The sequence below is a fragment of the Scomber scombrus genome, chromosome 7, assembly GCF_963691925.1.
Source record: "Scomber scombrus chromosome 7, fScoSco1.1, whole genome shotgun sequence".
Lineage (NCBI taxonomy): Eukaryota > Metazoa > Chordata > Actinopteri > Scombriformes > Scombridae > Scomber > Scomber scombrus.
Window position 1 is genome coordinate 27,105,480 of NC_084976.1, and position 16,163 is coordinate 27,121,642.

General features: G+C 40.7%; 1 protein-coding gene across 2 annotated transcripts; it reads right to left on the bottom strand.

The window, feature by feature from the left end:
* Positions 1-3,065: 3,065 nt before the first annotated feature.
* eva1ba (eva-1 homolog Ba (C. elegans)) lies at positions 3,066-15,829 on the bottom strand. 2 transcript variants are annotated; one of them, XM_062422391.1, is made up of 4 exons: positions 15,530-15,829; positions 6,097-6,260; positions 4,547-4,641; positions 3,066-4,418 (listed from the first exon to the last, which is right to left on the bottom strand). In XM_062422391.1, exons 3-4 carry the CDS (start codon positions 4,611-4,613, stop codon positions 3,994-3,996), a joined length of 492 nt encoding a protein of 163 aa, XP_062278375.1. In that variant the 5' UTR covers positions 4,614-4,641; positions 6,097-6,260; positions 15,530-15,829; the 3' UTR covers positions 3,066-3,993. The 2 variants fall into 2 exon arrangements, with proteins under 2 accessions (XP_062278375.1, XP_062278376.1); XM_062422392.1 differs by having other exon boundaries at positions 4,547-4,648; positions 6,095-6,260.
* Positions 15,830-16,163: the final 334 nt, after the last annotated feature.

Below are 16,163 nucleotides of genomic sequence, written 5' to 3' on the forward strand. Positions count from 1 at the left end.
GAGATAAAAAAAAAAATAGAAATAATGAAACGCCGACTGAAGTGACAAAGAATAGTTTGTCTCTGTCAAAAAAAGGGGCTGGACCGATGCATGACCTCATGGGAAATGACAATGAATCCGCCAGTTATTAAAAAATACCAGTTTAATATGAAGAAAATCACTATGAGGAATCACAAGGCAGTCACTTAAAGGCTGTTTTTAACTAAGGAATTATATTGTTTGTGACATTTTAGAATTAAATAAAATGAGATAAATTTAACTATTTACAGCAGTGGTTAAATAGCATGAAGCTATAGATCTAAAGAATAAAAGGGTGTTTTCTGGCATCAGCCAAAGCACCACAAATGATAGTCTTACCCCTGTTGCTATGATCCTCTTTGTGGAGATCATTCCCACGCTGTGTTGTGGTTCAGACTTATGGCTTTCCCAAAGTGGATTTCTGTCATGTTGATGTTCACTTAATTTTATTGATGTATTGTTTCATAGCTGCATAATTACTATAAGGCTTAAAATATGTTGCTTCTAATTATATGTGTGTCTTGACTACATCCTGCAAAATGAAAACGATGCAATTCAAAATAACGAATCGCTGGGGTCTAGTAAAACATATTTTGGATCCTATGAGGTAGACACCATTCAAATTCACGAGGTTTATACAAATATAATTACATCGCTACTTGAAAGAGTCCACCATCAACGCCACTGATTTCTGAAAGCCTTTGACCACATGAGAGGCTTTTCTAAGACCTCAACAGAGACGACTTCAGTGTGGGCTCCATCCGAAAACAGAGCGGGCCCCAAGGCAAACCTGAACCCTGTGTGCTCCTCCAGCACAGTGTGTACTTTGAGGACAACTCAGACATCTTGCGGAAGTTCTTGGCCGGCCTTCCTCTCCAACCAAAACCTTCCTACTTGCAACGCTACACCAGACTCAAAAGCATAAACGTCTAACACTAACATTAACAGCATCCAGGGTGAAAATGGACACATACCATACACTAACAAGCATTTAGTCCAGTTTGCCTTTTGTACATTTTTGCCGACATACCAATAATTCATATATTCATACATTCATGACTTGTAAATGAACCAACCACTGACTTGAGGTAATATCCAGAACAAACTTTTGCCCGTTGTAGGCAATTCATCAATGTCATCTAAGTCTTTATTGGCAGTCAAACAATATTTCAGTCAGCCAACTCACATGAAACGAATTTATTATGTGAAAGATAAACAGTATACAGAGTTCATACTGGCCACCTAAGCTCTGACCATGTCACTCTCCTCGTGCATACAGTAAAGTCAGAACAGCATAGATTTGAGAGTGATGATAATTAACCCCCAAAACCATATGACATACAGGGAGCTTGACACCAGCTATTGTGTGGAATCCTGCAGGACTATGAAAGGAATCTAGTGAGCACCATATTTGTGTGGGCTGAGCACCAGCTGCTGTGTGGCTTTTACTTAGCAGAGCACCTCCAATCAGGAAATAATACAATTTTAATAAACAGAAATGGCTATTATTAAACGTTATGTGGTACCAACATAACCACAGCAGCAGCAACACCAGTGCACATGAAAAACAGTGAAGCAAGCTCTCTTGGCATCAAGTTAAAATACCTCTAACTAACCTGAATATAAAGTGTCTGAAGACTGTCAACGTGGCTACCTACAGTATCTTTTATGAGACAAAAGTCATGCGGATGAACCCAGTATTGGGAAATACTGATGGGAATAGGATGTGTGTGCGAGGACAGGGTTATCTACTGTATATATCTTCCCCCTAGCCCATGTTTCAGTATGACATACATGAATCAAAAGCATTTTGAAAGCAAGCAAACAAGCTCAGCCAATGAAGGAAAGCAGCACCAATGCAAACATGCTATAGTTAAAAGCAGCATAAGAGCATACAGTAGCAAGCATCATATCAACAACATAAGACTAGAAATGAGCGGTCAGCAAATATCAACATCATAAAAGCAGAAATAAGCAGCCAGCAGACAAAAGACATGCCGAGAAGACAGAAGGGTCAACAGCCACACTAACCCAGCTCTAAAGTTTGAACTTGAAGAGGCTAAAAAGTTGAAGGAAAAGTCTGGGGAGATCCAAAGTAATTAGGATTCATCCACTGGAAACCACTAAAGGATCTGCCAATTCTGATGAGATAATTCACCAGGTAATTGAAAACTATGGCCTGTTGGTGGCACTAAATGTAAAAGGGGGTCAACAAAATTATTGTAATTCATTATCTGGGGTACTTCATTAACTGTACTAAATAAAGAAATCTATATTGTCAAAATATTTCACCCAAAACAAAAAATTCAGCCTCATGGTGATGCTAGAGTGGGATCACCAAGTTCATTAAGATTCATCTTTTGGGCATCATGTGTAAGTATAACACTACATGGCAATCCTAGTACTTCAATCTGAAACAAAGTGGTGGACCAACAGACTGACCAGCTGACATTACTGTAAAACCTGGCTACTAGAGTATTGATTTATGATTAGCCTTAAAGCATTACTAAGCTCGCAAACTACTGAGCAGGAAGACATATGCACAAGTAGCACAATTAGCACAAGTAGAGAGACTTAGCTTGGCGAGGAGTCGGCAGTGTAGTCCCATATTGTCAACAGCAGGTGAGGATAAAACTCCGACTGCTGGCTTGACGTGGCAGCTAGTCGGCGGTATAATGGTGAACGACACAAACACTCTTTTTGTTATCCACAAAACTGTCCTGAAGTTATATAATTGGAGTTTTGGCCACAGTTATCTTATAACACAAAGGCAGGAGCAGCGTTGACAGGTTAAAAGTCCCGCCTTTACATTAAGGGTGCGCTTGATTTAAGTTGCAGCCTGTACCGACTGCAACACATCTTCCTGAACCAACTTCACACTTTCCACCATTTTTTTTTTTTTTTTTTTACTTAAAATTATCCATGCATTCTTTTTGTTATCATGGCATCTTTTACAACCCTATAATGTCAGACTCCACCAGAGCCTTATATATTAAAAAAAAAAAACATTTACTGTCACAAGGGGACTGTTTTGGAGTTCCCAGAAATTTTTATTATAAAACTGTATTTATTTAACCTTTTAAGGCACATACGGGAGACACTGAGCAGGAAAAACAACTTACAAAGGCTGACCTTTTCCATTAATCATGCTGGCAAAATTAGGCTTTCTCATTAAAAAAAAACAACCCAAAATCTCTAGATATAAATCCATGGCCCAAAGGTACGGAGAAGAAGAGCTTAGTTGAATATTTGTCTGACATTTGAGCATTACGAAGAGAAACAACAGTGAATTATTCCAGCTTAATACTTTAATTCTGTCATTTCCTTTTGGTGGAATTATCCCTGAAAACACAGACATGGTGTAATATAGCCTACTCATAAATTAAGACTTGATTGTCTTTACACTGTAATCTGACCCTCTAAATTGATTGATATGTTCTTGCTTAAACAATGTAATTTCCTTTTAGAGGTCTCCTGAGGATGTTTTCTTGGAGACATTTCAAGAGTAGTTTTGTATTTTCGTCATTAACTCACCATTCATAAGGAGAAATGTCCTCATTCATACAAATTATCTTCATTGCAACATACAGTACATACATTGTCCTTATTTATACTTTCATTTTTCACTCACTACATACCTTGTGTGCATTTTTGTCATTAAGCGCCATACATTTTAATAGACCAGTTACTTCAAGTGTCCATCAACTCCCACATTCATACTGCATTGTTTTCATATGGATTCATTAGTCTTTAAGACACCTTGTGGATTAATATAATTGCTACATAGGAAGTGCAATATCACATAGTTCAGCTCTGTCAGAACCAAGTATATCAAATGTGGCACATCACTGCCTGTTAAGGTGATGTTGCATTGTCTCTGACACACGCTTTCAAGTCTTAAAGGCTTCAGGGACTCTGGGCCCACCAACAGGTCTCTGATCTCCATCACAGAGCTCCCTTGTCGCCTCATGTATCTTAGTAGTAATGCACTCTTCCAATAGTCCCTGTTCCTGACCCGAGGATATCAGGCTGGCCGTTCCTCCAAATCTCACGTATGATACGTTCCCTCTCCTCCAGTCGCTGTGCTCGCTCCAGCTCTTCAGCGGATGTAAATACGTTCACGCTCAGTGTCCCATCTGCTAGGCTTGTATGGTTACCAACAGGGATTTCTGTGCTGGGCAAAGGGATAGGTGCTTCTACATCCTCCCCTTCATCATCTTCTTCATCCTCACTCTCCTCGTCCTCCTCACTGATGTCTTTTAACTGTTTTTTCTCAGGCGTGGAGGGGGCGATGTTGGTCCGTGGCTTGCAGGAGATGCGGATGACCAGGAGGCAGAGCGTCAGCACCAGGCCGAAACACACTCCAAGCACAAAATAAAGACCAAAGCTCTCCGGGTTTGCTAAAGACAGGATGCAAATAAACATGAGATACAATTAAATGTCTTTTCTTTTTTTTCACAACAACGAAATTCTCATGATGAACACAGGTTGATGTAGGTATTGTGTTGGGCTTCAGAAAGTGATTTACCTTTGATATGTGCATATGCAGCTATGCTGTTGCTAAGGAGGTCCATTTCTTTTTTCTTGACATCCATGGTGATATTGACTTTTCTTTCTTCACACCTGAAAAACAAGAAATCACACGGAATACTATATTAAATCTGACCTCGGCATATATTGCAACACAGGGCTAGACACCCAATCATTGCTCTTTCAGGTGCTAAACATCTTTCTCAAACACTCTTCCACCAGTGTAACATTCTGTGCAGCACATTGATGTCAAACCCACCGACCACAGCACTTCTTCATATGCCTACGGGTGGGTGTGATGAGGCCGCCAAGTGTCAAACAAAAGCTCCTCTGTGTCCTCTTTAAGTACTGGCTTCATCTGGGATCATCATAATGCATTTGGCACATGGCACTCTGCCACTGACTTTCTTTCTGAACCATGACAGCCCTATGTAAAAGAGGTCAAGAGTCCATTTTCCAAGTAGTCACAATGGACTCCTTCCTATCTGATGGGAATCCCAGACCAATTTGTGAGGAGGAGAAGGCGACTGTGCTGTTGACTTATTTGTATTGTTTAGACATTGTGTCCTTGACATTTAAGCTATCCTTCTGGCATCCTGCCAGTCTGAGGGACTCTATTGTTCCCATGGAAGTCTTTCTTAAAGTAATACATTTTGGAGCCTTGTGCCAGATGAGATACAGTTTATGTTCATAACATTTTGCAGCCTGTTTTTTTGATTCCAACTATTATCTGTATCCATTCCTCTTAATGCTACCTCCTCACTCAGTAGCTTTTGTCCTCAAGAGAGACAAGCTGTTTAACATCTGAGAGAAAACATGTATTGGATCTGCTTGCACTGAACACCACACAAAGGTCATGTTGTTTTTTTCTTTCTGTATTTTCTACCTTAACCTTCCCCAGCTCCCCTTCTCTTCAACCCTGCAGCCGTTTCCGGCTGACTCTGGCTTTTCTCCTCTGCTTTGCCATTTTGTCATCAATTCCCACCTCCCTGGCTTGATGACATCATGGTGTTGCACCATTAGACATATAACAGTGTTGATGAAAACATAAAATGAACCAGTTAAAAATAACTGCAAGTGTCTTTAATCCTTCCAGATAATATTAGCACCATTCCCCTAAAACATGTGCTTTGTGTTGTGGCCGGCTGTGGAAAAAAAAACACCCAGTGTTCTTGAGAAATGATGACGAACTCTGAAGCCGTACCCCTCTAACCTGTGTGCTCTGCTCTCTAAGTTGAACCATATGTCACTGCGCCTACACATGGATCATATGGATGTCCTCAAATAGTACAAACCACATGTTTATGTTTGCATTTACCTCCATATTGCGCCCACTTATGACCTCAGTGCCTGAGCTCTATCATGATGTGAATACCTCAGTGATTTATGCAGCATTTGTGTTTATTTGTTGATGCAGCTTTTTGTAAAATTCAAGCATAAACCACACATGTAAACCATATGTAATGTGGTCCACTAATGAACTTGAAAACACACCATTCTCCTGTAAAAGCAGAAGTAAACAGAAAGTAATTAAAGTATAGAACTTACCACAAAATGAAACTTTGAAGCAAGTCCTCAGTCCCAGCTCATAGTATAACGAGAAGTTAGAGAATGGATGCGAAATGATCAAGCTTCACTCTCCGTTTCTCCCTTGCTGTTGGATCTGGGCCTGCAATCTTTGGTCCTCAGGCTAAACAGTTCATTTGGCCACCCTGAGACAAGAGCAAACACACACATACAGACGTCAAGCTACATTAGATCTAAACTCACTGAGGCATCTGCAAATGCAAACAACGACAGGCCTATTGCAGAAGACACAGTCCAACAAGAGACCAGAAGCAGTGTTTTCATTCTACAGAAGGTTTACTGTGCTGTCTCGAATCCACAAAGGGTAAAATGCACAGAGGCGGCACAATCACAGGAATATCCAGGCAAAGCAAACATATTTTGATAGTCATGGTGAAATCTTTGCTAATCAACCAGTATATCCTTGGTGTTAGTTTTTGGCTTGTGTACTTGGTCAAAATTGTAATTCCAAGTTAGACTTTTTTTCCCCCCGAAACCTCCATTAATGCTTTTCAAGGGTTGTACATTTTTTGCTTCTGACTGACAATATATTTACTGTCTGGTGTAATATCTATAGTTTGTATCACTTCAAAGGCCAGTTGCCAGCCCAACATTGCCAGCTGTTGCGTAGTCTCATACATGATTTAAGAAGTCCCTACATCATCACACTGTGAAGTGCTGTGGTTACAGGACTACGCAAGTTATGACAGTCTGGCCAACATCAACTGTGAGTTTTTTTGAAATGGGGGGGGGGAAGAATTTTGTATTAAAGTTTGAAGGTTATACAGTAAGACTTTTCAGTCAGTAGTGAACCATAGAAGTTGACAGTGTGTCTGCATGAAACACTGGCTCTTGCGAGTCAGCTGCTATCATTGGAAATACCCACCCAGAGATTCAGATGCTGTTTTCACAAATATGTCCAAAAGGTTTTATCCTCATTTAATAATGGAAAATATGCACAATGGCTGCAGTAACATAGGTTATACTTTCTTACATAAAACGTGAGTAAAAAATTTCAGTTTGATTCTAAAACAATGTTATCTTTTGCTGGAGGGATGCAGAATAAGTGGAACATTTTCCTTACACCAAAGTCCTCTCACATCACTTTAAGCTTAAACCACAACAATCTGCTCCAAACCCTGTAACAAAAGCTGCAGAATCACTTTTCTTTACTCAATAAAAGCCCTATAACTTGCTGGGGGTTACTTTACATACCGGTGGGGGATCAAGGGCTGTGAGAAATGCTGAGCTGTGAGGTTTTCTAGCTTGTACGCCTGTTTAGGAAAAAGCTACTCTGCCAGCTACAGTTGGTTTAGCAGAGCCTGTGTGCTTTCCAGGGCAGATTTTGATCTTGCTGACTCTTGGCAGATCCTATGTACACTGCACAGCGCCTGACTAAGGCAGCGCTTGGGGGCGAAGTGACAGAGCGGTCACTATGGCAACATGCTTTCCAGGCCACCCCCTCAGTCCCCATGGGAGCGAGACGATGGGCCTTTTGTTTCTGCTCCTCACCATGAGGATGGCCCTACGCGTTGTCTTCCTGTCGAGCTTCCTTCCTTTCTTTTCAATTATGAACAAGTCCATCTCCTAGCTCCCGCAGGGCCTAATCCCTCCTTACTAATAGAATCTATTCATCACTATCCAAGCAGAGCTGAAGAACACAGTCTTTCAATGAGATATTTTGTTTTTGTCTCAAGGGTAATAAAGTGAACAGCTCAAATGACTGCAGCTCTTCAAGCCAAGGTCAAAGCTAATGACTAGACACCTACAGTACAGCAACTGGCCTCTTCTCATACTGGAATGCAGCAAACCTGAGCTTCATCAGGACTCAGGCATTTGTTACTGGTGGTTAATGACAACTGGAGACCTGTTTAAAGCCTATCTAAACACTAATTATCCGGCCCTGTTGTTTTGTTGTGTTTTTGTGTTACCCAAAGAAGGAAATTATTAACAGACCTCCTCTCCCCTGTACTACCCCATGACTCAACTTTCAGTCATTTTTCTTCAAGTGACCCAATTTGTTTTTCTGTTACAGATGTTGCCCTTCCCCACAGCCTTGAAAACGAGCCCCTCATTATAACAGCATTATTTTTATTCAAACCTATAGTTGCATTATAAACTGCCTGGTGAACATAATACATGCATATAAAACAACAACTATATCCCTCATTATGGCTCCTGACATAATCAAACACTCACACTAACAATGACTGCTGAACAGAACAAACCAAACTCCAAATGATTCTTTGTGATTTTGTCACTTTGGCTATGACCATGATAGTCCTGCACTTTGGCAAAAATCAATCACTCAAACAAACAAAGCCTTGCACTACTCGCACTTTAAACTTTGTTGAGTGCTGGCTGGTGGGAGCATTCACACCCTCTGCTCTGCGATAGAAGTGAGGATATCTCAAGAAACAGGATACCATGTGGTCCTACTTCAGCTGCAATGTGTGTTAGGACTGGTCACATATGGGTTTTTAATAAAAGCTTTCCTCTGTCTTTTGATATTTTTATTTACAGAGTGGAATGCATGACACTAAAGATATAAGATATCATGACATATTCCAATGATCTAGCCAAACGTGCCACAGCACGTGTCTTTTTGCCATGTCTGGCCTCCTGTGACCTTAATGTTTCAGTGCTATTTTTTGTCCATGCTATCTTATCATTTGCTCTTTCCTGGCCTCATATCCTGACGTGAAACACTCACAGGCATCCTTTTCCTGAGTCCCCACATGTTGCTGACTTATATAAATAATCATTGAATCCATCCTGACGTGGCTTAAATAGTGTGGGAAAGTAACCAATAGAGATGTCTACATCAATTAAATACCAGTGACAAATATTAAAAGTAACAACTAGCTCAACAAATTCTTCCCAGAATCTGGCAGTGCCAGTAAATGAGTTATTTATGTAAGATACAAGCAGAAAATGTCCTCTGCAGCATAAACACAATATGATGTGGTGTTGTGGCCTGGAAAGAGGTCAAGCACTATTTCTAACTGAGCATTGTTTGCTTTGGTTTGGATGAAGGAGCTGAGTGGTAGTGTAATATTTTTGTTGTCATCCACTCTGCGATAACCACAATGGCCCTTCCTTCCCACAAGGTTTGTCCCTTTCCGCAGGGACAGTCTTAGAACAACGTCTTCCTTCAGCATCATTTCCAGTGTCTGAGACAGAGCTGTCTACTGTACACAAATGTCAACTGGGTGATTGATCGGCTCCTAACATCGGCAGACCTCCAAAGTAAGTTCGTCACAGTTCGAAGCACTTTTCCCTAGATACTTCATCAGCAATACTTGTTTCATAACCCATCCAACCATCCACAATACTCCCATTCCACTATGAAGAAATCAAAGTCATAACCCCTCAGTGGAATTTTTGCAGTGAGTTAAGCCACATTTGATTTATACACAGAAGATGAAAAGGTCAGATTACACAAGGGAGCAAGTCAGTGTTATTTCCTCATTGTAATGACACACGCCGAACCGCAGAGGGAAAGAAATATTTTTAATACCAAGGATGGCTGTGCAGTCGAAACAATTCTTGGCACAACAGATGGTGTTTCTGCGGTTCGGCTGGAACAAAGGTTCTCAGAATGAGAGTGCATGGTCAGATTTGAATTTAATCACATTTCATTGTTTTTCGACTCCCAGGTCCACACACATGCTGTGTTTCTCTTCCTCTCCAGCGGGGGAGATCATAGAAGCTATCGTTAGCATCTTGTGTCTTGATTACGTTCATTAAAACGTCCCCGCTTTGATCGTGTGGCTGCTACTGAAGAAAAAAAATCTGTTTGAACTTAATGATGCACAGCGTCACACAAACCAACCTGGGTAATTTATTAACTACTTTCAGCTTGCGGAGCAGATTTCGAAACTCACTATGTTTCCCTTAAATAAATATACTGAATCAGAGCTCGATCTCGGCTCAGTCATTCTCTCACTCACAGTAGCTGTTGAAAGGTTAACGCTTACCTAAGGGCTGCCAAGGAATCTGAAACTGTATCACAAAAATATCTGCTGGATGTCTCTTCAAGACATTTATCACACACCTGTAATCAAGCCAGAAAATAGACTCCAAGCTTTAAAACTTAATGGAAGTTCAAGCTCTCCCCAAAACAGCAGAGGTACAAGCAATTACTTTCCACCCGGTAAACAGAAACACTGTCCAAACCACGATATCTGTTCACAGTGTCTGTAAAAGTATTCATGAAGGTCCACAGGGTGAAGGTAATTTCTTGTGAACACCACAGTGAACTTTTATTCACATCAAAGAAGGAAAAGCAAAGGACGTTTCTGGAGAAAAGTTGGAGCGCATTTCATCCTAGTTCCTCTTCACATGAAGATCTCAGAGGTTTCAAGCTGTGCTAACTGTTAGTGCCGCTTCCTCCTTGTCATGGCCTGCCAGAGTATCTGACTGAGAGAAAAGGTTGTTGCATTTGGAAACAGGACAGGTATGTGGTTTCCTTCAGGACAAAGACATGGACAGACATCATTTTATGGTTGGTTTTATCTTCTTTTGCGCTGGATCAATGAGATACTCTATTTAGGATGCATTGAACTAAAACAGAAACGGTCAGAACAAATCATACACCATGTCAAGGGGTAGACAGGATGAGAAGCTAGACGGAACGGGGAAGTTTTAAAGTACCTGAAGAGATACAGAAGCTACAGAAAATGTATTTACAAGTAACGCACAGGTATCCATATTTCCTGGTGTGTGTTGAATACTGTGTTTGAGCTCCCCCACACATTTTCATCACTTTCGTGCTGTCAAAAAAGCACTCCTGAGGCAGCATAGATGGGCCGGTGATGCTGACACTAAATAATCCTGATGATATAATCCCCACCCAATCCTAATCCTCTGTGCAGGTAAAACAAAGACATTTGAAGTCATAATTGACTTTATTTTGAACTACACTGTCCTGCCAGCTGCAAAGACAAACAGTTCCAGTGAATACAACTCAGAACTTGCCCAACTTTTATTGAGTTTCCTCTTGAGTGGCCCTAAGGTGGAAATAAATTAAGATCTAAACCTGTGTTGTTTGTGCAGCATTCAAACACCGACATTTTTGTAACATTACACGATTCAAATCTTATCCCAACTTCTTGAATATGTTTTAGTGTTTGATATATCGAGCTGAAAGAAAGCTTTGTGTTTTTTTCATGGGTTGATGTATTTGGCTTTGGGCATGTACTTTATTTGACATAGACTCAATGAACAACAGCTTTGCTTTCAAGGGTAAAAATCTTTCCATGTAAACACAGAACTGAGCCAGTCAGGCATTGTTGGGTGTGTATTATTTGACTTTAGACACTTTTCAAGAAGAGCTATAAATTCAACATGACTAGGTATGCCAATGTGACGCCAGCTTGGTTCAGAGTAACTGCATCCCTTTGCCCGAATGAATCCCTGTGTATCCTCCTGTCGTAAAAAGTGAACCACAGTGCGTTGCTTGTACTACGAAGAGCGTGTTCTGTGGGGCATGGCAGGTAATAGGAGGGTAATGGAGATATGGGACTGAGCTGGGGGTTAGGGCAAGTGGTTAATAGCACCCAGATGTGTCCCTGATGTGAGGCAGAACCAGAATGCTTTGCTATGTAAATCAAGGAGATATCCCGTGTACCATCTTCATACTGATGTTATCACGGTATCAGTCAAGCAAATCAAACAGTGCTCATGGCAGTAGGAAGCACAAGCATTGGAACCACAGCTGTGTGCATGTTTGTTGATGGAGTTTGTGTGCGTATGTGTGTGTTTGTACAGTATTCTGAATATGTGTGTTGACAGTAAATGCTTGTCTGTGTGTGTGTTTCTGAATGTTGAATTTGATTCACATGAACATTTCTCTCTGTTTCTCTAAAGTGCAGCAGACTTTAGATCATCCCAAACTCCAAGCTCCAAAAATAGAGCCATGATCTCACCCCCTTTCATCGATCTGGGCCACCATCCAGCAGCACGCCAACACCACATACTGTATCAATTACATGGACCCTACGGATTACTCTTTGACACAAAACACGTGTATGCCCTCTCCATGATTAGGTCTGGAGCATTAGCTGCATATGCTCATGAACATGGCGCAGCTCCATGAGATTTAGTTGGTTCAGAAATGTTGTTGTGACAGCGAGTTTGAGTAGTAAAAGTAAAGGCTGTTTGCAGGGTTTTCAAGAGTACTTCAACAAACCTCTACTAGTGACCAGTAGCAATCACAAAAACATCACCTGTGTTGTTATTGGTCAAGCTGCCACATCAATTACAGTGGCGTCATATTTTTGTAATAGAGATGAGTAAGTAAGCTCCTCAGAGTACTGATCTAACAGAAAGGTCTACTAGAATGGTTGTTAGCTTGTTGGGGTGTGTTACAACCATCATGTTATCATTGTTATTATCATCTATGTTATCATGTTATAAATGTTTGTTTTGTTAGTATGACATATTAGCACATTTTTGGTGATTCTTATGGCTCTTACCAGTACTATTAATTACCACCTCTAGACAGTGATTGTCATGGTAAAATGTTAAATTACATAAATAGTTACACATCACAATGGGAGAACTGAGAGTTTCAGTTGTCCATCTTACCTCCTGCTTACTGAAAAATACACTCTGCAGTCTGTTTTTGTGTGTGTGTGTGTGTGTGTGTGTGTGTGTGTGTGTGTGTGTGTGTGTGTGTGTGTGTGTGTGTGTGTGTGTGTGTGTGTGTGTGTGTGTGTGTGTTCAAGATAGGAGTGTATATATATGTGCTTATAGGCAAACCCACTGGATTTAGCATGTCAAACATTTACCTGAGCTTTAACAGAAGGGTGTCTGGCCCAGTGAAGCTCCTACTAGAAAAGCAATAAACCCTGAGCCATCAGTGGTGAATGGGAGCTTTGCTCTATGCAGTTTTTGAGACACATCATTCATCAAACTCCAGTTTCTCAGTGACTCTAAAATATACTCTTGGTAACTTAATGTGAGTGAGATTAGAGCCTCTAGTAAGCAGAACATAACTGCTTGTCATTTATATTGTATAGAGAATCACTGTTAAAGGTGCAGTCCATAATTCTTTCCCACTATATTCATAGTGTTTTGTACCATTTGCTGACTATAATATGATAGTTGCTGTAGTTTAAAAGTCAAACTAATTATTGTTGTATCATTTTAGATCAAAAGATAAATGGATGTAAGTTTCATTTTTCTGTGCACAGCAGCCTTTAGCCAAAGAGCAGGGTTTGAGCAGAAGCATTAGTAAATCACCAACAGTAATAATTAGATGAAGAAAAACTGTTATAATTTGAACCTGGCTCTGTCATGGGAATGTGTGTAGTTTGTGTCCAAAACATCAGCTGGCCTGATTTTCCATTAACATGGTTTTTCAACTTTTCATTCATTAATTCTTCACAGTGTCTCTCTGAGGGATATTTGCTTGCCATTTTCAGCTAGATTACTCCTCTGTATTGTGAGACCCTGGTGATCACCCATAAAAACAAATCAAAGTCATACATCAGTTACTGCTTCTTAAAGTGTGATATAGACAAAAATTAAACATTTTTTCTCTGCTGAAGCTCAGAGTTTATAAATGTGTCAAAGGTCAAGACTGAAAGCAATGCTGTATGGTGTTCCAGTCTTGGAGATCTTGGAGAAAGGAGCAAAAAGTGATAACAGAACTGCATCATGAAATTAATTTAATGTATGTATTTTGAAGCTTTTCTATTGCTAGTTGGCATTTCCTGTTGGACTAGCTAAAGGACCTAACCAACCAACAGTTAAGTCTTGATTAGAAATACCATTTGCTCAAGTAATGCGGTACATAAGAGAAACATTAAACTTTAAGACCCAAATTAGGCTTTTCTTATTAGTGTTGTCTTTATTTCAAGATAATTGTTTTTTTTTTTACACATAATGATCTCCCTAAGCCATACGCTAAATGAGAAACTGACAATTAAAGGAGCTGCTTTCTACAGACCCATTGAGGATGAGGTGACTGGGAAAACATGTATTTGGACTTTTTTTTGTGATAACAGTTTATGACACTGTAACACTGCTAAACAATTATGCACATTTGTGAAGTGGCTACTCTTTGAAATCTTTAAAAGCATGTTTTCTCTTGCACAGGGTTGAGTTTATCATGGGGTTCTTTTCTCTTGACCTATTCCAACTTTCTGTATACTGAAACCTTTTGTATCTCACCCACAAACAGATTGGTACCATGGGAGTTGAGACAGGCAGTTCAAATCAGGGATTGACCTGTGTCCTTTCGGTAAATAGACTAAGTTAACAACCAACCTCAAGACAGATAAGACAAGCCGACTGATAAGTGGACCAGGGGGGTTTTGGAAAAAGGAAAGTCTGTTGGCATGAATAACTTGGAGAGGTCATACAGAAGTCAACTCTTCCCAGCCGGGCTTGAAGAGGTTAGTTAGCTAAACATTCACACTCATCCTATGGAGGGTTATCTGATTGACTGGAGGAGGCACAACTAAAGTGCAGCCAGCCCACTCAGATAGTGTAAATTAAAGGAGACCCCTGAGAATAACCCAGCCCAGTCCAGCCCCCACCCATCACCTCCCTCCTCCCTCACCTCGCTTTCTCCTCTCTCCCCTGATAAGAGGTGCTAACCACAAACGTCCAGTGGAGAGAGAGCTATGGGAGATGAAGCATATGGTTAACTGCTGCATGACACGTTAAAAAAAGGGGAACAGCTGGAAAAGAAATAGAGCCATATGCACCATGTGTACACTTTTCATGCCTCCTGTTAAACTCCTGTGACATCTTTGACTGTGATACACCTGCTCTCTTTGGGTTTATCTAAAATGCAAAAAGCGACAGGATGTTTGCTTTGATGGTAACAAGGTGATAACTAATTCATCATCACAAGGTTAGCCAATAATGTGCAGCTGCACAGGAAAGCCATACCCAGGCTCTCCTGTCCTGTCTCTGCTGTAAGTGCTGCATCAGCTCCTTTTTGGCACTCTTTGTCAAAAACATATATATTTAGCAGGACTAATGAACTGACACTGTTAGGAGGAACATGATATTTAGTCCAGGACTGATAATGACAGTGAAACTGACTAAAAGGGTTACTCTATTAACTTACAAAACTAACACTTTTTAACCAAAGTCTATCAAAATATAAACAATCAGACAAGAATCTAGTGTTTCATGTAAAATGAAACTCGCTACTCCTGATGCAGTGACGGAGACCAGACATCCAACTTTATAGCACTTGGAAGTTTTGCCAAACACATGTACATCTAAACAAGCCAACCAAACTGAAGTTTTAGTTCACAAGAGCTACATGAAAACTAACAGAAAACAACATGCAGTTATGCTGTGCTATTGTCAAGTACAGTGACAGAGAAGCTGCTGTTCCCTGGAGTTTCCATGGCACTGTCCATACACTGAAATAAATGATCAAACTCACCAGTGTGTGATGACAAAAAAAGTTCCTCTGAAACTGTTCAGTTCACACAGAGACCTTCAGGCTAACTGCAAGTCTCAGGCGTCTTTCCCTCCAAGTTTGGAAAAAAAACGGCATCACAAACAAGCAGTCCTGTCTGTTTCAGTTGGTTCCCTGTTGCTGCTGTGGTCAAGTCCTGAAGAGCGTGTGTGCCTGCCTGAGCATGTGTGTGTGTGTGTGTGTGTGTGTGTGTGTATGGAGTCTAGGGAAGAGGTGGTAACTTCCTCTCAAAGTTGGAGACGGAGTGAGTAACAGAGTTTTCTCTCTCCCGTTTCCAGTCCACAAGAAGCAGGAAAAGCTGTCATACTATCCCCCCTTTTCAGATGGAAAAAAAAGAGGAACAGCCTAAAAAGGGCAAGCTCAGGGAAGGGGTGGGGGTACGGGTGGAGGGTTTTCCCTCTGTTGTTAAGGAAACAGGGAGAAAGCAACTCCAGGCAAATTAGCCAAGTTTTTCCATGCACAGTTCAGTGTGACAGGAAAACAACAACAACACCGTATACAGCATGTAGAGCTGCTGAGTTAGAGCTGTACATGTTTCTACTAGTGATTTGCCTTACAGGACATTGCACTTTGAACTTAATAGTTAATTTAGAGCTAC